Source organism: Giraffa tippelskirchi, chromosome 9 (genome assembly GCF_054371585.1).
Source record: "Giraffa tippelskirchi isolate mGirTip1 chromosome 9, T2T-mGirTip1v1.2.pri, whole genome shotgun sequence".
Taxonomy (NCBI): Eukaryota; Metazoa; Chordata; class Mammalia; order Artiodactyla; family Giraffidae; genus Giraffa; species Giraffa tippelskirchi.
In genome coordinates this window covers 106399554-106424025 of record NC_137283.1, presented here as the reverse complement: position 1 = coordinate 106424025, position 24472 = coordinate 106399554, and the positions used below count along the sequence as shown (strand labels likewise).

Sequence of the window (24472 nt, the reverse complement as noted above, 5' to 3'; positions counted from 1 at the left end):
ATAAAAAGTCTTAATGACCTGGATAACCATGATGGTGGGGTCACTCACATAGAGTCAGACATCCTGGAGTGTGAAAGCAAGTGGGCCTTAGGAAGCATTACTACAAACAAAGCTAGTGGAGGTAATGGAATTCCAGCTGAGCTGTTTAAAATCCTAAAAGATGATGCTGTTAAAGTGCTGCACTCAATGTGTCAGCAAATTTGGAAAACTCAGCAGTGGCCACAGGACTGGAAAATGTCACTTTTCATTTCAATCCCAAAGAAGGGCAATGCCAAAGAATGTTCAACCTGCCATACAACTGCGCTCATTTCACATGCTAGCAAGGTTTTGCTCAAAATCCTTCAAGCTAGGCTTCAGCAATACATGAACCAAGAACTTTTAGATATACAACTTGGGTTTAGAAAAGGCAGAGGAACCGGAGATCAAATTGCCAACATCTGTGGATCATAGAGAAAGCAATGGAATTCTAAAAAAATTCTACTTCTGCTTCATTGATTACCTGAAAGCCTTTGACTGTGTGGATCACAAAAACTGTGGAAAATTCTTAAAGAAACGGGAATACCAGATCACTTTATCTGTCTCCTGAGAAACTTCCATGCAGGTCAAGAAGCAACAGTTAGAACCAGACATGGAAATACTGATTGGTTCAAAATTGGGAAAGGAGTATGACAAGGTTGTATATTGTCACCTTGCTTATTTAACTTATGTGCAGAGTATATCATGCAAAATGTCAGGCTGAATGAATCACAAGCTGGGATCAAGACTGCTGGAAGAAACATCAACAACCTCAGATATGGAGATAATACCACTCTAGTGGCAGAAACTGAAGAGGAACTAAAGAACCTCTTGATGAGAGTGAAAGAGGAGAGTGAAAAAGCTAGCATAAACTCAAGATTAAAAAACTAAGATGAGGACTACCCTGGTGTTCCAGTGCATAAGACTCTGAGCTCCCAATGCAGGGGGCCTGGATATGATCCCTGGTCAGGGAACTAAATCCCACATGCCACAACTAAGAGTCTGCATGCTCCTTGGAAGAAAAGCTATGACAAACCTAGACAGCATATTAAAAAGCAGAGACGTTAATTTGCCGACAAAGGTCCGTATAGTCAAAGCTATGGCTTTTCCAGTAGTTATGTATGGATGTGAGAGTTGGACCATAAAGAAAGCTGAGCACTGAAGAACTGATGTTTTTGAATTGTGGCGTTGAAAGAGACTCTTCAGAAAATCCCTTGGACTGCAAGGAGATCAAAGCAGTCAATCCTAAAAGAAATCAACCCCGAGTATTCATTGAAAGGACTGATGCTAAAGTTGAAGCTCCACTACTTTGGCCATCTGATAGGAAGATCTAACTCATTTGAAAAGACCCTGATACTAGAAAAGATTGAAGGCAGGAGGAGAAGGGGACAACAGAGGATGAGATGGTTGGATAGCATAACCAACTCAATGGACATGAGTTTGAGCAAGCTCCCAGAGTTCGTGATGGACAGGGAAGCCTGGTGTGCTGCAGTCGATGGGGTTGCAAAGAGTCAGACACAAGTGAGTGACTGAACTGAACTGACTGCCACAAGTAAATATCCTGCATGCTACAACGAAGAGCAAAGATCCCCCACATGTCACAACTAAGATATAGCCCAGCCTAAATAAATAAATATTAAAAAAACAAAAACAAAAAACCAAGATCATGGCATCTGGTCCCATCACTTCATGGCAAATAGAAAGGGACAAAGTGGAAACAGTGACGTATTTTTTTTTCTTGGGCACCAAAATCACTGCAGACAGTGACTACAGCCATGAAAATTAAAGACTCATACTCTTTGGAAGGGAAGCTATCACAAATCTAGACAGTGTATTCAAAAGCAGAGACATTACTTTGCCAACAAAGGTCCACAGTCAAAGCTATGGTTTTTTCAATAGTCACGTACAAGTGTGTGAGTTGGACCATAATAAATGCTGAGCGCCAAAGAATTGATGCTTTCGAACTGTGGTGCTGGAGAAGACTCGAGAATCCCTTGGACTGCAAGAAGATCAAATCAGTCAGTCCTAAAGGAAAACTGAAAGTCACTCAGTTGTTTCTGATTCTTTGGGACCCCATGGACTGTAGCCCACCCAGCTCCTCTGACCACGGAATTCTCCAGGTAAGAATACTGGAGTGGGTAGCCCTTCCCTTGTTCAGGGGGTCTTCCTGAATCTGGGTATCCTGCATTGCAGGTGAATTCTTTACCATCTGAGCCAGCAGGGAAGCCCTCCTAAAGGAAATCAACCCTGAATATTCCTTGGAAGGACTGATGCTGAAGTTGAAGCTGCAATACTTTGGCCACCTGATGCGAAAAGCCGATTCCTTGGAAAAGACCTTGATGCTGGGAAAGATTGAGGGCAGAAGAGGGCAACAGAGGATGAAATGGTTGGATGGCATCACCAACTCAACAGACATGAATTTGAGCAAACTCCGGGAGATAGTGAAGGACAGGGAAGCTTGGCGTGCTGCAGTCCATGGGGTCACAAAGAGTTGGACATGAATGATGAACAACAGTAATGGAAAGGGGAGCTGGCGGACGGGGATGGAAGGCTTACTTCTCTGTCTGTATCATTTCATAAAGCATTCAAAATAAATAAAATTAACAATTATGCCTTAAATAGTAAACAATAATAACCTTGACTAGAAGTATGAGCCTTGTTTATTTGAAAGGGACATCCTGAAGCACTACACTGACCTCATAAAATGAATTTTCAACCCTCAAGCTTTCACTTCTGCTGCTCCCTCAGCTTGGATTGTTCTTTTTATTCTCCCTGAACCCCAAAAATATCTGACAATTTAATTTCTCAACTTATAAAGCACTGTTAGAGACACGATCTAATCTTCAAACAAAAAATATACAGTAAACGCGCTGCCTTTGAGCCCCCGCCGCGCCTGGGCGTGGCGCCGGGGGTCAGGCTGCAGCGCCAGAGCACGTGCTCCCGTATAACTGGGGTCGTCTGCCCCCGCGGCGGCGGCCCTTTTAACCGCGAGCTACACGGCCGCCCTGGGGAAAAAAATATATATATATACACAGTAAGGATGAATAATTTTATCTTCATTTAATAAATAAGAACACAGGGGATGAGAAAGCACAGCAGCTTGTGCCAGATCACAATTACTGTATTTCAGATATAGAACTTCCAAGTTCTACGACTTCTCTAAGAAGTCCAGTACTTTTCCCACTTTTTTAGAGCTATGAAATCCCATTCATTTAATGAAGAACGGGTAAAAATGCACAAAAATGTTTACTAAAGTGTTGTGCAATATCAATAAATACTATCACATAGATCTATATTTATTGTGGGAAACATCCATGATACTACATATAGTGAGAAAAGCAAGTTTAAAACAGATGTATAGTTTGAACATATTTCTGTAATAAAAATTGTGTTTGTGTATGGAGAAAGAAGCTGGAAAGCTAAACTGTGTAGGAAAATGTTTTTGTTTTTCATTTTCTTCAGCCACACAGCATGGCCTGTGGGATCATATTGCCCCCACCAAGGTCACCGCAGACAAAGCTTAGTCCTAACCACTGGACCACAAGAAAATTCCCCGAAAATGTTTTTTAAAAGTTATAATACTCTAAATTTGTACATATTATTACTATTACTAGACTAAATGCATATTAAGTGGTTAATATGTGCCAGACAATGGGCTAAATCTGTTTTACATGTATTATTTCTTTTAATCCTCACAAAAACCAACTTGCCTAAAGCCTTGCAGTTAATAATGCAGCAAAATCAGAGAAGTATCAGACTCTAAATTTCATGCTCTATGGAAGTAGATCATCCTGTCTCTCTACAAAGATCATTTACTTTATAATCAGAAAAATCCGTGAAGTTACTTTTAGAAAAATCCTGTTCAAACTTCACTTTACTTAGTCTCGAGTACTCCCCAATTTCTGTCTCTTACACCGCTTAGGGCAATCTGATCTCCATCTGCCATTCCTGCATCTTTTTTTGCGTGTAAGTCGCTTCAATCGTGTCCCTCTCTATGGGACCCTACGGAATGCAGCCCGCCAGGCTCCTCAGTCCGTGAATGGGTTGCCATGCCCGCCTCCAGAGGATCTTCCCAACCCAGGGATCGACCCCCGTCTCCTGTATTGGCAAGCGGGATCTTTATTACTAGCGCCACCTGCGAAACCTGCAGCTTTTGCAGGGTCCTGAAACCCAAGCTCACTTCCGAGCGCAGTGAAGTGTGCCCTTAGCTTGGCTCAGGAGAACTTGAATTGAGGATTAGTGTTTACACAATATTAAGAATTTCTTTCTAAGCAATATAGGATGGGGAATACCCTAGGCCTCTCCATTTCCCTCGCGCACGGTGACGTCTTTGCCTGCACCTTCTTTATCTCCTCTGCCTCGCTCGCCAGTGGGCTCGTCTCACCAGCGACGGGAGTCCGAGGGTTCCCTAGGTCGCCGAAATTGCCTGACCGAGGCTAGGGTCCTGGCTCCAGCTCTCGGAGAGGAACCAGGAGCTCCACGTGGGCCCGGGAGCCGCCATCTCGCGTGCTGGCAGGAGCGGCGGGCGCAGCCGGAGCCGCTGCGGGGCGGGAGCTGCTGCCCACACCAAAGATGGCGGCCCCGGCGGGCGGGGCCCGCGGCTCGCAGGCGGCGCAGAAGAGCGGCGGCATGGCGGCAGCTGCCAAGGAGCCGAGTTGGGTGGACTGGGACGAAGAGGAGGAAGAAGAGGAGGAGGAGGAAACAGTGAGTGCCACGGCGGAAGCCCGCGCGGTGGTGACGGGGGTGGAAGTGGCTGTGTGCGGGGCAGAGAGTCGGGGCGCGGCCCGGGGGCGCCTGGCGGGATTGTGCCCCTGAGCGCGCGGGGCCGCAGGCAGCTGCCACAGCCCTACGGGCCACACGAGTTCGAGGAGGAAGGAGGGAGGTTACCTTCGGTAACGGAGCGCGCTTCCTCTCCTTGAAAGCAGGACCTAGTTTTCACCAAGGTGGAGTCGTTTCCCTGAGGGTTTGTTTGGCTTTTCTCCTTAACTGCCTTCCTCTTCCTGCACTCTGACAGGCTAACGCGTTAACCCTTCTTTCTTCCACCAGGAGCAGTTGGTTATGGTGGAATTATCAGGAATTCTTGATTCAGACTTGCTCTCAAAATGTGAAAATAAATGCAAGATTTTGGTGAGTCTCGTAGAATTGGTGGGTTGTTGTAGGTTTTCTTAAATCTAAAACAAGAATGAATGGTGACATATACCCATCCCCTTCAGTTCAGTCGCGTCTTTGCGACCCTATGGACTGCAGCACGCCAGGCCTCCCTGTTCATCACCAGCTCCCGAACCTTACTCAAACTCATGTCCATTGAGTCGGTGATGTCATTAAACCATCTCATCCTCTGTCGTCCCTTTCTCCTCCTGCCTTCAGTCTTTCCCAGCATCAGGGTCTTTTCATATGAGTCAGCTCTTCCCATCAGGCGGCCAAAGTATTGGAGTTTCAGCTTCAGCATCAGTCCTTCCAATGAATATTCAGGACTGAGTTCCTTTAGGATGGACTGGTTGGATCCTCTTGCTGTCCGAGGGACTCTCCAGAGTCTTCTCCAACACCACAGTTCAAAAGCATCCCCTTACAATAGTATTAATTCCAGGTGTACAAAGCAGTGAACTGTTGGAGACAGTCACAGTACAGGGAGCTATGGGAGCAGCTGGGAGGAAACTGATGCCCAACTGCAACAGCATTGTCGACTAAAAAAGAGGCACAACTTGAGAGTTGCAAGTTAAGCTTTATCTGGGGCAAAATGAGAACTGCAGCCAGGGAGGCAGCACCTCTGATAGTTCTGAGAGACTGCTCCAAAGAGACAGTGGGGAAGGGTCAATATATAAGATTTTAGTGAAGGGGGAGTTCAGTACCATTAAGCACTCATATTACAAAAGGTTGCCTGCTAGTCACAAGGATCTGATGTCACCATGAAGGGATTTAGTGCTTTTCTAGGTATGAGGAGATGCAAGGGTTCGGATCATAAAATCAGTTCCTGAAAATATCTAACTATCTAAAGATCTGTCCCACCAGATTCCCGGGAGCACACATTGCCTCACTCCGCCCTGAACTCTCTCAGGGGATGTTGAAGGTCAACAGCTGCAGCAGCACAGGGTTCAGTCTCCCCAGGGGCAGGTGGCAGATGCCCTTGTTGTTCAGTCATTGGCAGTGCTCTTGGCAAGTGCCAATTTGTAGTTGACAGCATCAACAACTATGCCTGAATGTCTGCATGTGTGGCTGGAGAGGGTTAAAGATTGTGGGGTGGGGGGGGCATTTTGAAATGGAAGATTAAATTATGAAAAAAAATACACTGTTTTTGGACCTCCCTGGTTAAGAATCTGCCTTGCAATGCAGGGGACAGGGGTTCAATTCTTGGTGAGGAGACTAAGATCCCACATGCCCTGGGGCAGCTAAGTCTCAGTGCCACAACCACTGAAGCCCACAGGACACAACTAAAGAGCCTCTGGGCTGTAACTACTGTGCCCACTCCAGGCAGGTGGGATCTTCATTTCCTGACCAGGGGTCTAATCTGTGCCCCCTGCAATGGAGTTTTAACCACAGGACCACCAGGGAAATCCCTCTTTTCTTTTTTAAATTGAGAAATAACTGACATATAATATTATACTAGACTTCCTGGTGGCTCACTGGTAAAGAATCCACCTGCCAATGCAGGAGACCAGAGTTTGATCCTTGATCCAGGAAGATCCCACATGCCCCAGAGCAACTAAGTCCCTGCGCCACAACTACTGAGCCCAGTGCTCTAGAGCCCTCCAGCCACAGCTACTGAAGCCCGGGTGCCATAGAGTCCGTGCTGTGCAACAAGAGAAGCCACTGCAGTGAGAGGCTGGAGCACTGTAACTGGAGAGTAGCCCCTGCTCGCTGCAATAGAGAAAAGCCTGCACAGCACTGAAGACCCAGCACAGCCAAAAATAAATAAATTATTATTTTTTGTAATATTATAATTTTTATAAAAATTTAAAATATTTTCTATAAAACTGACCTAGAAAAGGTCAGCTTTCATTCTAATCCCAAAGAAAGGCAGTGCCAAAGAATGTGCAAACTACCGCACAGTTTTACTCATTTCATATGCTAGCAAAGTAATGCTCAAAATCCTTCAAGCTAGGCTTCAACAGTATGTGAACCGCAAACTTCCAGATGTACAAGCTGGATTTAGAAAAGGAAGAGGAACCAGAGATCAAATTGCCAACATCTGTTAGGAAAAGCCAGAGAATTCCAGAAAAGCATCTACTTCTGCTTCATTGACTATTATGCTGAAGCCTTTGACTGTGTGGGTCACAACAAACTGTGGAAAATTCTTCTAGAGATAGGAATACCAGACCACCTGACCTGCCTTCTTAGAAGCCTGTATGCAGGTCAAGAAGCAACAGTTAGAACTGGGCATAGAACAGACTGGTTCCAAACTGGGAAAGGAGTACTTCAAGGCTGTATATTGTCACCCTGCTTATTTAACTTAAATGCAGAGTACATCATGCAAAATGCCAGGCTGGATGAAGCACAAGCTGGAATCAAGATTGCTGGGAGAAAAATCAATAACCTCAGATACGCAGATGACACAACCCTTATGGCAGAAAGTGAAGAGGAACTGAAAAGCCTCTTGATGAAAGTGAAAGAGGAGAGTGAAAAAGCTGCTTAAGACATTCAAAAAACTAAGATCATGGCACTTGGTCCTATCACTTCATGGCAAGTAGATGGGAAAAATAGGGAAATGGGAAAATAGATGTGATTGCTATGCTGAGTCAACTGTTTTTGTTATGAAATATTTCAGACATACTTGTGTATGATGGTTATTAAAGTTAAACATCTCACGTACCCATTGTCTACCTGTGTCAAATCCTCCGTTTTGGCCAGGTAGTTAAAAAACATTCCAGATACATTTGAAGCCCGTTGTATATCCCTCTCCAAAATTACTCCCTTCTGTCTTCAGAGGTAATCACTTGTCTTCAGAGGTGATCACTCTCTTGAATTGGGTGTTTTTCTTTCTTATACCTGATTTTATATTACATGTGTATGTATCAGGAGACAATAAATAGCACTTTCTGGATACTTTCACACTTAATGTAAATTGTAGCATATGATAAATGTATCATTCTATATCTTTTTTCAATTAGATGTTTTGAGATTTATACATGCTTTAGTATATATATATATATATATATAATATATACACATATACATATATATATATATGAAAATGGAAACAGTGACAGACTTTATTTTCTTGGGCTCCAAAATCACTTTAGCTGGTGACTGCAGCCGTGAAATTAAAAGACATTTGCTCCTTGGAAGAAAAGCTACCACCAACCTAGACAGCATATTAAAAAGCAGAGACATTACTTTGCCTGCCAAGGTCTGCCTAGTCAAGGCTGTGGTTTTTCCAGTAGTCATGTATGGATGTGAAAGATGGACAATAAAAAAGGCTGAGTGCTGAAGAATTGAGCCTTTGAATTGTGGTGCTGGAGAAGATTCTTGAAAGTCTCTTGGACAGCACTGAGATCAAACCAGTCAATCCTAAAGGAAATCAACCCTGAATATTCACTGGAAAGACTGATGCCAAAGCTCCAATACTTTGGCCACCTGATGTGAAGAGCTGACTTACTGGGAAAGAACCTGATGCTGGGAAATATTGAAGGCAGGAGGAGAAGGGGATGACAGAGGATGAGATGGCTGGATGGCATCACCAACTCAATGGACATGAGTATGAGTAAACTCAGGGAGATGCTGAAGGACCGGGAAGCCTGGTGTGCTGCAGTACGTGGGGTCACAAAGAGTCAGACATGAATGAAGGATTGAACAATTATTTTTTTAAAAAATTATACTAGTTTCAGCTGTACAATGTTTTCAGTGTATATATTGTGAAATGATCACCACAATGTCTAATTAACCTCCATCACTACACATATATTTACAAAATTTTTTTTCTTCTGGTAACAACTTTGAAGAATTGACTGTCTTAGCAACTTTCAGATATAAAGTACAGTACTGTCTATAGTCACTGTGATGTTCTTAAACATCCCAGGACTTATTTATTTTATGACTGGAAGTTTGTATCATTTGAGCCCCTCTTCACCCATTTCCCCTACACACAAGGCTTTTTTTAATGATGATTTTTTAATGGTCCTGTATTCTGTTGTAGGGAATTGATACTGAAAGGCCCATTCTGCAAGTGGACAGCTATGTCTTTGCTGGAGAGTATGAAGGTAGGAGGATGTCAGAGAGATGAAATTCCCCTTTTTTATATGCTTTTTGGAGAAAGTAGCTCTATGTTAACAAGTTGCCTTAATATTTTTCTGCAGACACTGTTGGGACCTGTGTCATATTTGAAGAAAATGTTGAATATGGTAAGTGATTGCTATGCTGAGTCAACTGTTTTTGTTATGAAATATTTCAGACATACTTGTGTATGATGATTATTAAAGTTAAACATCTCACGTACCCATTGTCTACCTGTGTCAAATCCTCCGTTTTGGCCAGGTAGTTAAAAAACATTCCAGATACATTTGAAGCCCGTTGTATATCCCTCTCCAAAATTACTCCCTTCTGTCTTCAGAGGTAATCACTTGTCTTCAGAGGTGATCACTCTCTTGAATTGGGTGTTTTTCTTTCTTATACCTGATTTTATATTACATATGTATGTATCAGGAGACAATAAATAGCACTTTCTGGATACTTTCACACTTAATGTAAATTGTAGCATATGATAAATGTATCATTCTATATCTTTTTTCAATTAGATGTTTTGAGATTTATACATGGTTTTGTATATATATTATATATATACATATACATATATATATGAAAAACTCTGTTTTCCCTGTTGCTGTTTGTGACTGTACCACAGTTTATTCTCCAATTAATGGACATGTTGGTTGCTTCCATTTTTATTAATAACTACTAAAATTTATTGAGTGCTTTCTGTATGTCAGGCACTATTCTAAGCGCTCCATGTATTAGCATACTGAATCCTCACCACAAGTCTATGAGGTAGATAGCATAGTTATCTTCATTTTATATTTGAAGAAACTGAAGCACAGAGAGAGAAAAACATTTTCAAGGTCATTGACCTAGAAGCAGAGCCAGGATAGAAGCAGAGCCAGGACTGGAACCAAGATGGTCTGTTCCAGTGCCTGTTTTCTTAATTATGCTTATTTACTCGCCACAAAAATGCTGTGAGCATTTTTATGTCTCGTGCATAAATGTAAAAATGTCTCTTGGGTATACACTTAGACATGGAACTATTAGATTGATGAGTGTGTGTACTAGATTCAGCCATATGAAATTAACAATTTGGGCTGAATATCGCCACTTTCACGTATTTCAACTTCATAGCTACCACTGTGTTGCTGTCTGAAGTGTAGTGTCCGTCAGCCGCACAGTGGCAGGCTCTGCATGTTTTCAGTGTGCTTTACATCCTCAGCACAGAGTCTCATCTGTCATTCCTGCCTGCGCCCACAGTTTTTATAAAGCTGTGACCCCAAACAGCAGGTGGAGAGCAAATTTTTTTCTCAGCTTTCTTTCCTGATTGGGGATGTTCTGACTGCAGTCTGGCTTCAAGTAGTGTCTGACTTTCGTCCTTCATTTTGAGCAACAGAATTTTAGACCTCATTACCCAGTAAACCCAGATTCCCGGCCCCGCTTTCCCACTTCAAGGCTGGCACCTAATATGCCTGTAGCTTTACTCTAACTTTGGGTTCCTGTCCCCTGTAGATGTGTGTTGTCTTTGAGTTCACTTGTATCTTCAATTCTTACATATTTAATCTGTTACTTCTCTGAGGCTGGAGCAGGAAGAATGAGTTAAACCTTGAACTAACTGCACTATCTTGATAGAAGGTAGTTTAATTCTCTAAACTACAACTGTTGAGGTTTAACATGATTATTTGATGGCATCAAGCAGTATAATAGTGTTCATTTTATATTCTAGTGGATGCAGAAGGCAGTAATAAAACAGTGCTAAAATATAAATGCCACACAATGAAGAAGCTCAGCATGACAAGGACTCTTCTGACAGAAAAGAAGGAAGGAGAAGAAAACATAGGTTAGTTCACTTATTTCTCTGAAAACAGATGATTCATTATTGGCTTTATGACACGTTGTTGCCAGGATGTTCTTTGTACTTCATAGTAATAACTATGTGTGATAGGTTAAGTATGTGAATATTGAGAGCTCTCCATAAAAAGTACCAAAGATAGATTTTAAAATTTATTTGAATTCTCATATAGCTGGGGGCACTGGAGACATGAGAAATTTTTATCTGCTTTGCTTTGGAAATGATTGTGAGGAGTTTGTCAAGCAACTTGACATGATTTCAACCCCAAGGAATTCAGCAGCCACCATTAAAACTTCTTTGTAAGTGCAGAAAATATGATGGTAGCAGTTCTGGATCCCCACAGGATCTCCTGAGCTTTAGGGAGATGCAGTAACCTTCCCCAAGATGCTCATGACTGGAAGAAGCTGGCTTTATATGTGAGGGAGGGACTCTAAGACCACAGTCATTAATCTTAAGTCTAGTTATTAATAAACACCCAGTTAGCCTTCTCCAGTTGCTAGTCATCCAGTGCTAGAGACTTGAGGGTGTTTCTTGCACCCATAGCAGGCACATGTTTGCGGAGATGGACAAATAACCATTTGATGGTTTAAAAGCCCATTGCTCACCACACCAACCTCTTTCTGTTGCCCTGGGGAATTTGGGACACTGTCAAAATAAATGTGTTTGTCCACCAAAAACAAGGCTTGTTGCTCAAAGACATATTTGAAATACTTGTAAATAAGACCCTAATGGTGAATATTCATGGCTTGATTTATTGTATTTTAAAGAATAAATATTTGAAGGTACATTCATCATCTAGAAATTTATACCAGCTACATATAACTATATAACAAATCTTTGTTCTTACATATTCCACAACTATCCGTTTTTTTTAGGCACTTTGAAAATAACAGGAAGGAGGCAGTTGAAGTTCTATAATGAACTTGAAAGGCAGATACATATCAGATGGCTTAACTATCATTTAAATATTCTTCTTAAAGGAAGTTACAGCATCTGCTCTAGTCTTTAATAATCTAATAGATCTTTGGGAGAATTTGGATGCATCTTTTTATTTATTAGCTTTGTACGGGTTTTCTGTAGTTGCTGCAAGCAGGGCTTCTCTTTGTTGCAATACGCAAGCTTTTCATCACTGTGGCTTCTCTTGTTGTGGAGCACAGGCTCTAGGGGCATGGGCTTCAGTAGTTACAGCACACAGACTCAGTAGTTGTGGCTCATGGGCTTAGTTGCTCCCACAGCATATGGAATCTTCCCAAACCAGGGATCGAACCTGTGTCCCCTGCATTGGCAGGCAGATTCTTATCCACTGTGCCACTGGGGAAGTGCAAGATTTGGGTGTATTTTAATCAAATAAATAGCAACCAACTGTTCAAGGCTGTACTGGTTATCTATTGCTGCATAAAAAGTGGCCCCTAAACTTAATGGCTTAAAACGGCAGCAACAGAAGCACCGTCTCCCATGGTTTCTATGAATCAGGAATTGGGAAACAGCTTATTAGCTAGGTAGTGTGGCTTGAGTCTCTCATGAAGTTGCAGTCATTTTGACAACTGGGCTATAGTCATCTGAAGACTTGAGTAGGGCTGGAAAAATCTGAACTGTAGGATGGCTCACTCACATGCCTGGTGAGTTTGTGGTGGAGGCGTCACTGCCTTGCCTCTTCACACTACTGTTTTGAGTGCCCTTTTGACACAGCAGCTGGCTTTCGCAGACCAAGTGATTTTTAAGAACAAAGTAGAAGCCACAGTGTCTTTTATGAACTAGCCTTAGAAGTCACATTCTGTCATTTTCTTTGATATCCTATCCTGTGTGGGAGGGGATGACACAGGGGCATACATGTCAGGTAGGTGAGGATCATTGGGGACCATCTTGGATGCCAGTGGAACAAAATAGACAAGAGGTGTGGTCCTTATTTGCTAGGAGCGTGTACTCTAAAGTAAATCATATTGAGACAGACATAGATGTCTACCATTTGACACCCATTTCACTCAACTTATTTTAAGTATCTGTTATGTGCCGAGTATTATGTTAAATAACAGAGTAGGCTTTAGGGTGGCTTTAAGGTTTTAAACTTGGTGACTCAGAGAATAATGTTATGGCAAGCAAAAAAAATATATATTTTTTAGAATAATGTTGTTCTATATGTTTAGAATAATGTTATTGCAAGCAAAAAATACATTTTTTTTTTTAATAGCAGTCAATAGTTGAAGCTGAGCTGGAGGGAAAGGACTAATCGAGTTTTGAAAGAGGGAGACTTTACAGAGAAAAGGTATGGGATCAACAGTAAGGATGTTTCAACAAACAGCTGTAGAAGAGTTAGTTTATGGTGGGGTATAGGACAGATGGATGCTCAAACAGGGTGACAAGATAGGTTGGGATATCTTACAGATACCTAATGGAACTTTGACAATGAGTAAACAGCTTGGGTTATAGGAATTAAGTATCTATGCAAATACTTGGCTTTCTGAAAGGGTCAAAAGGATAAGAGAAAAAAATGGCTAGGATTATTGAAGCAATTCTTGATTATGGGAGTTCATTGAGGGATTAGAGCTTTGACTATAGGTATGAAAAGGAACAAAAAAATTTTTCAGGGATTTTTTTTGCAAAGGTGTCTAATTTCACAATTGGATTCTTCAATTTAAAATGACACATAAATGTTGACTTGGAAGATGATAGAGTGGTATCATCCACCATATTACGAAAGCTGACTAAATAAGAAAACTGTAGGGAAGTGACAATTTTCTTCAAGACAATAGATGGCAGTGGAAGATCAGTTCTCTCTCAGAATGAGTTGGGAACTGGACTCTGGAAAAAGGGCTTAGAATAGTAGTGATTTTGATAATGCATACCTTATAGGCTTTCCAAGGTCTCCATGTAAGATGAAAATTACACGTTTGTTTATCAGTTGGTTCAGGCACCATGTTCCTTTCTTTAAGTTGGGGTTTTATTTTGATAAATATTCATATGAACATTTAAATTAAAAATATTTGTAACTAAAATTCCTTTTTCATATTTCTTGGTTTCTCACCCCAACCACACCCTCCCTTATGAACATTTAAATTAAAAATATTTGTAAGTAACTAAAATTCCTTTTTCATATTTCTTGGTTTCTCACCCCAACCACACCCTCCCCTATTAGGTGGTGTGGAATGGCTGCAAATCAAGGAGAATGATTTCTCATATAGACCCAACATGATTTGTAATTTTCTGCATCAACATGAAGAGGATGAAGCTGTAGCTCCAGACCCAGATAAATCTTTGGAGTTGGAAGAGCATGAGATTCAAATGAAAGATAATTCAAACCTGAGTTATGAACAGGAGAAACCACCAAACTTGGAAATAGAGGATTCTGGTCCTCTTATTGATATCCCTTCTTTTGAAACAGAAGGGTCTGTTTTTATGGATGCTCAAGAAACTGCCTTAGAAATCACTCCTAGATGAAATGTTTCTCATAATAACTAGTCATGAACTTTTTATAGAATTTTTATATAAAATAATTGACTTTGTAGTTCACAATTTTTGTTAGCTATATGCACATTTCTAGTTATAATGTAGTTTAATATACTAGAATCATTAAGGACCCAATATGAGTTTTTAAAAATATGATTTCAAGGACTATAGGGACCATTCTGTGATGAGTCCTTTAAAATGGAGGTTTTAATAAGGTAAGTATGTAAGTTTCTATTGCAGCTATTGCAAATTACCACATTTAATGGCTTATGTGTATTAAGCTACAGAAGTGTATTGTCTTTTACAGTTTTGTAGGTCTGCTGTTTGAGATGGGTCTCACCTGGGCTAAAATCAAGGTATTTGTAGAACTTCTCTTCTGGAGGTGGGATGGGGGACTCCATTTCCATGCTCATTCAGTTGTTTACAGAATTCAGTTCTTTGCAATTGAAGGATCATGGTCCCATTTCCTTACTGTTGGCCTAGAGCCATTCCCATATTCCAGAGGCTGCCTGCATTCCTTGACTCATAGTCCCCTTCTCTTCAAAGCCAACCATGGTCAAGTTCCTCTCAGTCCTTGACTCTCTCCTGCTACTTCTGTCATCCCATTGCTGTTAGACCCTTCTGTCTTCTATTTGATTACATTGGGCACTTCTGGCTGACTTCCCTATTTTAAGGTCTATAACTTTAATTCCATCTGCAAAGTCCATTTTTCCATGTAATTTAAACAGGCATAACATTGAAAATTATGGCATGAAAATATTTGGGGGGGGGAGCATCTTCTAGTCTACCAACTTCATTATTACAATTCTGAGAACAGAAGAATGTTTTCACTTTGGAAGTACTTAAGGGTGAAGGTACAGTTCCTGATATTCCAGCTGTAATTTCACTCCTTTCCTACTGAAGAAAGATGATTGGAATTCAGCTGTAACAGTCATTTTACTACAGTGATACAACATTGTAAAGCCATTATCCTCCAATTAAAAATTAAGTATTACAGTGATAAGCTAGATCTGCTCTAACTAGTATTTTTTAAAGTAAATTATTCAGAAACTTTGATACAGGTTGATCTATATGAAATTACCAATATTTGTTTCTGACCATAAAGCCCAGCCATTTTATATGGTTTATATTAGTATAAAACACACCTCACATTAATTATATCTCATAGTGCTCTGTGATGACCTAGACATGTGGGATGGGGGAGTGGGAAGGAGGCTCAAGATGGAGGGGGATAATGTACACTTGTGGCTGGTTCACGTTGTATGGCAGAAACCAGCACAATGTTGTAAAGCAATTATCCTCCAATTTAAAATTTTAAAAAATTATCTCTCTCAACTGTTGGAGGTATAACTTTGTTTTGACAGATTAGAAAATTAATGTTCTAGGATGAGGAATTTTTTCCTTCAATAAGTTTTGTAACTTTTTACTATTTAATTGGAAAACAACATACCCTGATTAAAAGCATTTCCAAATCATAAGCATGTATATCCTCCCAATTTTTATATGACTTACATCATGAGAAACGCTGGGCTGGAAGAAACACAAGCTGGAATCAAGATTGCCGGGAGAAATATCAATAACCTCAGATATGCGGATGATACCACCCTTATGGCAGAAAGTGAAGAAGAACTAAAGAGCCTCTTGATGAAGGTGAAAGAGGAGAGTGAAAAAGTTGGCTTAAAGCTTAACATTCAGAAAACTAAGATCATGGCATCTGGTCCCATCACTTCATGGGAAATAGATGGGGAAACAGTGGAAACAGTGTCAGACTTTATTTTTTTGGGCTCCAGAATCACTGCTGATGGTGACTGCAGCCATGAAATTAAAAGACGCTTACTCCTTGGAAGGAAGGTTATGGCCAACCTAGATAGCATATTTAAAAGCAGAGACATCACTTTGCCAACAAAAGTCCGTCTAGTCAAGGCTATGGTTTTTCCAGTGGTCATGTATGGATGTGAGAGTTGGACGGTGAAGAAAGCTGAGCGCCGAAGAATTGATGTTTTTGAACTGTGGTGTTGGAGAAGACTCTTGAGAGTCCCTTGGACTGCAAGGAGATCCAATCAATCCATCCTAAAAGAGATCAATCCTGGGTGTTCATTGGAAGGACTGATGTTGAAGCTGAAACTCCAATACTTTGGCCACCTCATGTGAAGGGTTGACTCATTGGAAAAGACCCTAATGCTGGGTAGGATTGGGGGCGGGAGGAGAAGGGGACGACAGAGGATGAGATGGTTGGATGGCATCACCAACTTGATGGACATGGGTTTGGGTGGACTCCGGGAGTTGGTGATGGAAAGAGAGGCCTGGCGTGCTGCAATTCATGGGGTCGCAAAGAGTCGGGCATGACTGAGCGACTGAACTGAACTGAGTCTCAGCTTTCCTTTAATCAGAAACATTTTTTTCTACCACATGTATGTGGAGAGACTGCTAATTACTTGACCCAATATCTGGTCTTCCTTTTTCTCTTTGTAACAGAATCCAAGAATTTATTCAGGTTAGCAGTGTGCCCGGCTTTCCTGGTGTATATGAAAGTGGCCCTATTTTATAGATATTAGTTCTTCCAAGCTTGATCTATAGATTCAATGTAGTCCCAAACAAAATTATAGCAAGTTTTCTATGGATATTGTCAAACTGACTCTAAAGTTTATATGGAGAGGCCAACCCTCAGAATAGCCAATACAATGTTAAAGAATATAGTAGGAGGACTTCAAGACTTACTGTAAAAACTGTAGTAATAGAGACAGTGGGAATTGCTGAAAGAATAGACAAATAGGTCGATGAAACAGAATAGAGAGCCCAGAAGTAGACATAGTCAACTGATCTTAGATCAAGGAACAAAGGCAATACAATGAAGCAAAGAGAATCTTTTCAATAAACGGTGATGAGACCACTAGACATCCATATGCAAAAGAATGAAGTGGGCCCCTTCCCCAATCTCATATTATATACAAAGACTTACTCAAAATGGACCAACGGGGACTTCCCTAGTGGTCCAGTGGTTGAGACTCCTTGCTCCCAATGCAGGGGGTCCAGGTTTGATCCCAGATTGGGGAACTAGATCCCACATGCCATGGATCCCACATGCTGCAACCAAAGATCCCAAGTGCAGCAGCTAAGACCTGGTGCAGCCAAATAAATGTATAAAAATTTTTTTATATATAAAAATAATTTTTTTAAAAAAAATAGACTAATGGCTTAAATACGTGTAAAGGCTAAAGTTATAAAACTCTTTGGAGAAAATATAGGTATAAATCTTTTATTACGTTAGATTAGGAAATGGCCTTTTAGATGAAACGTGAAAAGTGCAAGCAACAAAAGAAAAAAAAGACACATTGGACTTCATCAAAATTGAACTTTTTTGATTCAAAGGACACTATCTAGAAAAAAAGACATCTATTCAACTGGAGAAAATATTTGCAAATTATCCATCAGATAAGGGACTTGTACCTAGAATATATGAGAAACTATTGCAACTCAATAAAAAGACAAAGGATCTGAGTAGACATTTTTCTGGAAGAAGATATGGTTAATGAACCTATGAAAAGATGCTCAAAATCACTTGTCATCAGGGTAATACAAATGAAAACCACAATGAGCTACCACTTTATATCCACTAGGTAGGATGGCTGGATGAGAAAAGATGGACAATAGCAAATTTTGGAGGTAAGTGGAGAAGCTGGAACCTGTGTTTAATAGAATAGTGCTCTCCCCAAAACATGTCCATGCTCTACAGGCAGGGATCTGTGAATACGTTACTGTACTTGGCCAAAGGGAATTTGCTATATGATTAGGTTAAGGATTTTGAGATGGGGGATATAATTGTGGATTATCCAAGTGGGCCACATGTAATTGCAAGAGTTTTATAAGACAGAGTCAAACATGTAACAGAGAAAAAGAAGTTATGCCAGTAGAAACAAGTTCAGGTGATACCTTTTTAAGATACAGGAATACCAAGAAATGCAAACAGCTTATATAACCTGGAAAGGCAAAGGTTCTTCCCCCAGTTTTTAGGGGGAATGGAGACCTGACAATTTTAGACCTGTAAAATTAGGCTTCTGGTTTCTAGAAGTCTCAGTTCAGTTCAGTCGCTCAGTAGTGTCTGACTCTTTGCGACCCCATGGACTGCAGCACGCCAGGCTTCCCTGTCCATCACCAACTCTCAGAACTTGCTCAAATTTGTATCCATCAAGTTGGTGATGCCATCCAACCATCCCATCCTCTGTTGTCCCCTTCTCTTCCTGCCTTCAATCTTTCCCAGCATCAGGGTCTTTTCCAATGAGTCAGTTCTTTCCATCAGGTGGCCAAAGCATTGAGCGCATCAGCTTTAGCATCAGTCCTTCCAATGAATATTCAGGACTGACTTACTTTAGGATTGACTGGTTTGATCTTGCAGTCCAAGGGACTCTCAAGAGTCTTCTCCAACCCCACAGTTCAAAAGCATCATTTTTTGGTGCTCAGCTTTCTTTATGGTCCACCTCTCACATTCATACATGACTACTGGAAAAACCATAACTTTTGACTAGACGGACCTTTGTTGGCAAAGTAATGTCTCTGCTTTTTAATATGCTGTCTAGGTTTGTCACAGTTTTTCTTCCAAGAAGTAAACATCTCTAGAAGTCTAACATAATAAATTTGTGTTATCTTATGATAGTAAATTTGTGGTAATTTGTTACAGCAGCAATAGAAAAACCAATTCCAGGCCCTCTTACATTGTTACTAGAAATGTAAAACGGTGCAGGCAGAAAAGCTTTACAGTTCCTCCAAATGTCAAATGGGGTGGCCATATGCAATTCTACTTCTAGAGAATTAAAAACAAAAGTCTACACAAAAACTTGAACATGGACATTCAAAGCATCATAAGGTATAATCTTAAAAAAACGTGGAAACAAATGTACATAAATTTCTGAATGGATAAGCAAATATGGTATATCCACAGAATGGACCATTACTTAGTTCTAAATAACGAAATGAATATACTGAGAATGAAGTACTAATAACATGTTACAACACATGTGAACCTTAAACATGAGCATGAGGGAACATAGTAAGTGAAATAAACCAGACAAAAAAGGCCACATATTGTATGAATCCATTTATATGGTATGTTCTCAATAGGCATATCTATGGAGACATAGGTTAGAGGTTACCAGGGATTGGCAAGAGTGAAAAGTGGGGAGTACTACTGGGTTATGAGAAGGGTGATAAAAATGTTTTGTGATTAGTGGTGGTGGATGAACATCTTTGCAAATACACTAAAAACCACAGAAATTGTACACGTTACAGGACTAACATGGTACCTGAAATATACAATTGAAACACTAGGGGGAAGTAACGATCTTAGTGTTATTTTCTCCGTACCTTTTATGTGCCGGGCACCATGGCAGTTATAAACTCTACCTCACTGATCTCACAGTTTTGTCAATGGTGCATATTGCACATTGATCATTTTAGTGACTATGTGAGTACCTACCCCTTATGGCAGAAAGTGAAGAGGAACTAAAAAGCCTCTTGATGAAAGTGAGAGAGGAGAGTGAAAAGGGTGGCTTAAAGCTCAACATTCAGAAAACTAAGATCATGGCATCTGGTCCCATCACTTCATGGGAAATAGATGGGGAAACCGTGGAAACAGTGGCAGACTTTATTTTGGGGGGCTCCAAAATCACTGCAGATGGTGATTGCAGCCATGAAATTAAAAGACACTTACTCCATGGAAGGAAACTTATGACCAACCTAGATAGCATACTAAAAAGCAGAGACATTGTTTTGCCAACAAAGGTCTGTCTAGTCAAGGCTATGGTTTTTCCAGTAGTCATGTATTGATGTGAGAGTTGGACTGTGAAGAAAGCTGAGCGCGGAAGAATTGATGCTTTTGAACTGTGGTGCTGGAGAAGACTCTTGAGAGTCCCTTGGGCTGCAAGGAGATCCAACCAGTCCATCCTAAAGGAGATCAGGCCTGGGTGTTCATTGGAAAGACTAATGTTGAAGCTGAAATTCCAATACTTTGGCCACCTCATGCAAAGGGATGACTCATTGGAAAAGACCCTGATGTTGGGAAGGATTGGGGGCAGGAGGAGAAGGGGACGACAGAGGATGAGATGGCTGGATGACATCACCGACTCGATGGACATGAGTTTGGGTAAACTCTGGGAGTTGGTTATGGACAGGGAGGCCTGGCGTGCTGCGATTCATGGGGTCACCGAGTCGGACATGACTGAGCGACTGAACTGAACTGAGTACCTACCATGCCATCAACCTTGCTAGCATCCTGGGGGGTTCCCAGATGAATAACACCTATTCCTTGAATATCTGGTACCATATACACACATGAAACAGGCTCAGACCTGGGACCTTTTCCTGCAGTGCTGCAATGCTTGCACCTGGACAAACGTCTCCTCTCCTCCAGTAATAAAATGCAAAGAAACCACAAGAGACTAAAAATAACTATGTGCATGGGCAGTTGGAGTAACTTATGGACAAGATTAAAAAAAAACCACACACACACAAAACCCAGCTGCCACTTATCTAGAGCTGGGAGCAAAACTATGCTGGTGCACTCAACACCACCTAAGAAACACCACCTAAGAGGTGAGCCACCCCTCCAGACCACCCCTGTACACACCCTATCCTCACGCCACATAAGGAACCAGCTCACCTGCCCCGCCCCTTCCCAGCAAGCAAGGGAACCTGTTACTTGGTTTTAGTCCCTCCTGCAGGTGCAGTAGCCCCCCAAAAACCTTGCCTTAATTTCTTGGCTGGCCTCTGCAATTTCTATTGATTGAGGGAAGGCCAAGAACCCTGACCAGTATCATACACAGCCGTGTACATCAAACTCCTAGAAGCGACCGTTAACTTTCTGAAAAGAACCCACGCAAAACCCTGTAACCAAGGAAACATAGTCCCTCCTCCGCAGCCAATAGCATCTCCAGGGGTCCACTCCGGCCCCAGGAAGTGGCGTCACACGCCACTTCCGTTTCCGGAAGTTCGGTTCCGCCTCCGCCGACACACAGCCCTATCGCGTAAGCGGGCGGTACACGTGTGTTCACCCGGTTCCCGCTGAGGTAGCGATGGACGCTTTGGATAGAGTTGTGTAAGTGCACTGGGTTCTTTTCCCGGGTAACGTTGGCGCAAAGGGGCTCCTGTAGCGGGACGGAGCGTCAGCGCTTCTGCCGCCCTCGCTCCTGCCTCACACCCGTTGCCAGTCCGGGTGGATGGAGCCGCGGGTCTGGGTCTCTGTTCTTGCCGCCTGAGGGGAGACGGAGAGCGGGGAAGTCCGCGTGTGGGAGCCCCGAGGTGGAGGTGGCACTAAGGCGTTGGCAGCTTTTATCCTAGACAATTGGGCATGTCTCGGTTTCCGCAGATGTGTGAGAAAGGCGTTAGAGTGAGGGGCTCTGAGCACAGGCCTCGAATCTGACGGATTTAGGTGACAGACCGCTTAGAGCTTTGTGGTTGGGTCGTTTAGCCTCCCTAAATTTCAGTTTGCTGTGTAAAGTAGCGTTTATAATAGTCATTCTTCACAGAAAGGAAAAGGAAAGTCGCTCAGTCGTGTCCGACTCTTTGCGACCCCGTGGACTGTAGCCTGCCAGGCTCCTCCGTCCATGGGATTCTCCAGGCAAGAATACTGGAGTGGTTTGCCATTTCCTTCTCCAGGGGATCTTCCAGACCCAGGGATCGAACCCAGGTCTCCTGCATTGGAGGCAGACGCTTTAACCTCTGAGCCACCAGGGAAGTCCATTCTTCACAGAACTGTGAGGATTATTTGCGAGAATGTAGGTAAAGGCTTTGTTGCAGCGCAGAGTGATGCTCATTAGCTTTTCCTCTTTTTCCCGAACTTGTACACGTTTCTTGAGTTATCCTTGGGTAATCTCTGCTTTAAATTCTTCCAGAAAGTGTTTCTCGATCCCCTAAATAGTTATGTGATTTGCTATGATTTTCTTGCGGTTTACCTGGATTAACGTATAATCAAAAGGACAAACTATTCGTTTGGTCATTAATTCAGGGATTTTTGCACATTTGCTGTACACTCTGCAGGTCTGGGGGCTGCGAAGATGAGTAAGACTAGTTTAGTCTCATTGGGAGACAAACAGCTAATAAAACGTACAAGGTGTTTGCATTAGTTGCTGGTTCAGTTCAGTTCAGTCACTCAGTCCTGTCCAACTCTTCATGACCCCATGGACTGCAGCACGCCAGGCCTCCCTGTCCATCACCAACTCCCGGAGTTTACCCAAACTCGTGTCCATCGAGTCGGTGATGCCATCCAACCATCTTATCCTCTGTTGTCCCTTTCTCCTCCTGCCCTCAATCTTTCCCAGCATCAGGGTCTTTTCAAATGAGTCAGCTCTTCCCATCAAGTGGCCAAAGTATTGCAGTTTCAGCTTCAACATCAGTCCTTCCAATGAGCACTCAGGACTGATTTCCTTTAGGATGGACTGGTTGGATCTCCTTGCAGCCCAAGGGACTCTCCAGAGTCTTCTCCAACACCACAGTTCAAAGGCATCAATTCTTTGGTGCTCAGCTTTCTTTATAGTCCAACTCTCATATCCATACATGACTACTGGAAAAACCATAGCCTTGACTAGATGGACCTTTGTTCGCAAAATAATGTCTCTGCTTTTTAATATGCTGTCTAGATTGGTCATAACTTTCCTTCCAAGGACTAAGTGTCTTTTAATTTCATGGCTGCAATCACCATCTGCAGTGATTTTGGAGCCCCCAAAAATAAAGTCACTCACTGTTTTCTCTGTTTCCCCATCTATTTGCCATGAAGTTTCTGGTTAATTAGAAGTAATAAACTACATGGAATATGCAACATACAGCACTTTTATTGGGTTATAGACACACTAAATGTCTCTTGGTTTGACTTACAAAATAATGTGTATCTTTATCAACCAGTAAATAATTAGAAGTTTTACGTGTGCTTGATATTTTATCTGGAGGAGAGTTTTTTAAAGTCTGTATGGCAAAGTATGTGTGTGTGTATTCTGTTTTTCTTTTCCTTCCCGAAGTGTCCATGGAACCGGAAGAAGGGAGGATCATAGTTATTTAAGAAAGGAGAAATTATTTCTGTAGGTGGCAGATGGAAAATCAGAGTCTCACTGTAGTGTAAGTGGAGGTGAACAATGTAGTGTATAAAAGCATTCTACTCAATGTGACAGAATAAAATCAGAATAATGAATTTGTTTTCCGTATATAGTATAAATATGTATGTGTGTGTATATATATTTGGCTGTGCTAGGTCTTTGTTGCTTCAAGGGCTGCTCTCTAGTTGTCGTGCTCCGGTACCTCATCGTATTGGTTTCTCTTGTTGCGGAGTACAGGCTCTAGGGCACATGAACTTCAGTAGTTGTGGTTCCTGGGCTCAACAACTGTGGTGCCCAGGCTTAGTTTCTCTGCAGCATGTGGGATCTGCCCGGATCAGGGATTGAACCTGTGTCTCCTGCATTGCAGGCGAATTCTTTACCTCTGAGCCACCAGGGAAGCCCCTGTTTTCCTTTCATATTTTTCAGGATGATTGGTCTAGGTGAGTTTTTAAATGTAGCTGATTTTGAAGATTGGCCTACATGCCAAGCTGTGTGACTTTGGACAGATTACCTCAGCTGACTTATTTGTAAAAGATTAGGCCTTAATAGACTAACTCTATAATAAAGTGTCAGTTGTTACTATTCGCAATTGGTGGCAATAGTATTTGACTTTATCAGCAATGATACTGGAGTGGGACATTGGATACTTCTGGCAGGCATTGTGGTCTTATACCTGGAGGAAAGATAAGCAGTAATTAGCCTCCTTATGCCCACAGGTTGACTAGCAGTTGGTGTGCAGTTCATTGTGTTAGGGTGCAGAGTACTGGTTTGATTGCTTTAAGATTAAAGAAAAAATAATAGGGTAAAAATAGCAACAGTATTCACTTGAGTCCTTGTTTTTTTTAATAAAAGATTTAGAAAACAGTAATAGAATGCTGGGAATATAAAAATGGAA

The 24472-nt window shown here is 41.7% G+C and overlaps 2 protein-coding genes and 1 non-coding gene across 6 annotated transcripts in view; all 3 read left to right on the top strand.

Annotated features, from left to right (window-relative positions):
* The first annotated feature begins 2882 nt into the window (after nucleotides 1–2882).
* Nucleotides 2883–3015, top strand: LOC145522133 (small nucleolar RNA SNORA76). The gene has a single exon (XR_014065944.1). It is a non-coding gene; the product is annotated as a small nucleolar RNA SNORA76 (small nucleolar RNA).
* A 1559-nt stretch (nucleotides 3016–4574) lies between these two features.
* GTF3C6 (general transcription factor IIIC subunit 6) lies at nucleotides 4575–15978 on the top strand. 4 transcript variants are annotated; one of them, XR_014065632.1, is made up of 7 exons: nucleotides 4575–4719; nucleotides 5068–5142; nucleotides 9146–9209; nucleotides 9306–9350; nucleotides 10931–11044; nucleotides 14190–14715; nucleotides 14808–15978. XR_014065632.1 is itself a non-coding variant. In XM_081530589.1 (6 exons), exons 1-6 carry the CDS (start codon nucleotides 4588–4590, stop codon nucleotides 14489–14491), a joined length of 732 nt encoding a protein of 243 aa, XP_081386715.1. In that variant the 5' UTR covers nucleotides 4575–4587; the 3' UTR covers nucleotides 14492–15978. The 4 variants fall into 4 exon arrangements, 2 of the variants coding, with proteins under 2 accessions (XP_081386715.1, XP_081386714.1); XR_014065631.1 differs by having other exon boundaries at nucleotides 5062–5142; XM_081530589.1 differs by having other exon boundaries at nucleotides 14190–15978.
* A 5520-nt stretch (nucleotides 15979–21498) lies between these two features.
* The window catches only part of RPF2 (ribosome production factor 2 homolog), a 32526-nt gene continuing 29552 nt past the window's right edge, over nucleotides 21499–24472 (top strand). Inside the window, exon 1 of the mRNA XM_081530587.1 lies at nucleotides 21499–21587. Within this exon, the coding sequence (XP_081386713.1) occupies nucleotides 21565–21587 (23 nt within the window). The 5' untranslated portion in view covers nucleotides 21499–21564. The remainder of the gene's footprint in view (nucleotides 21588–24472) is intronic.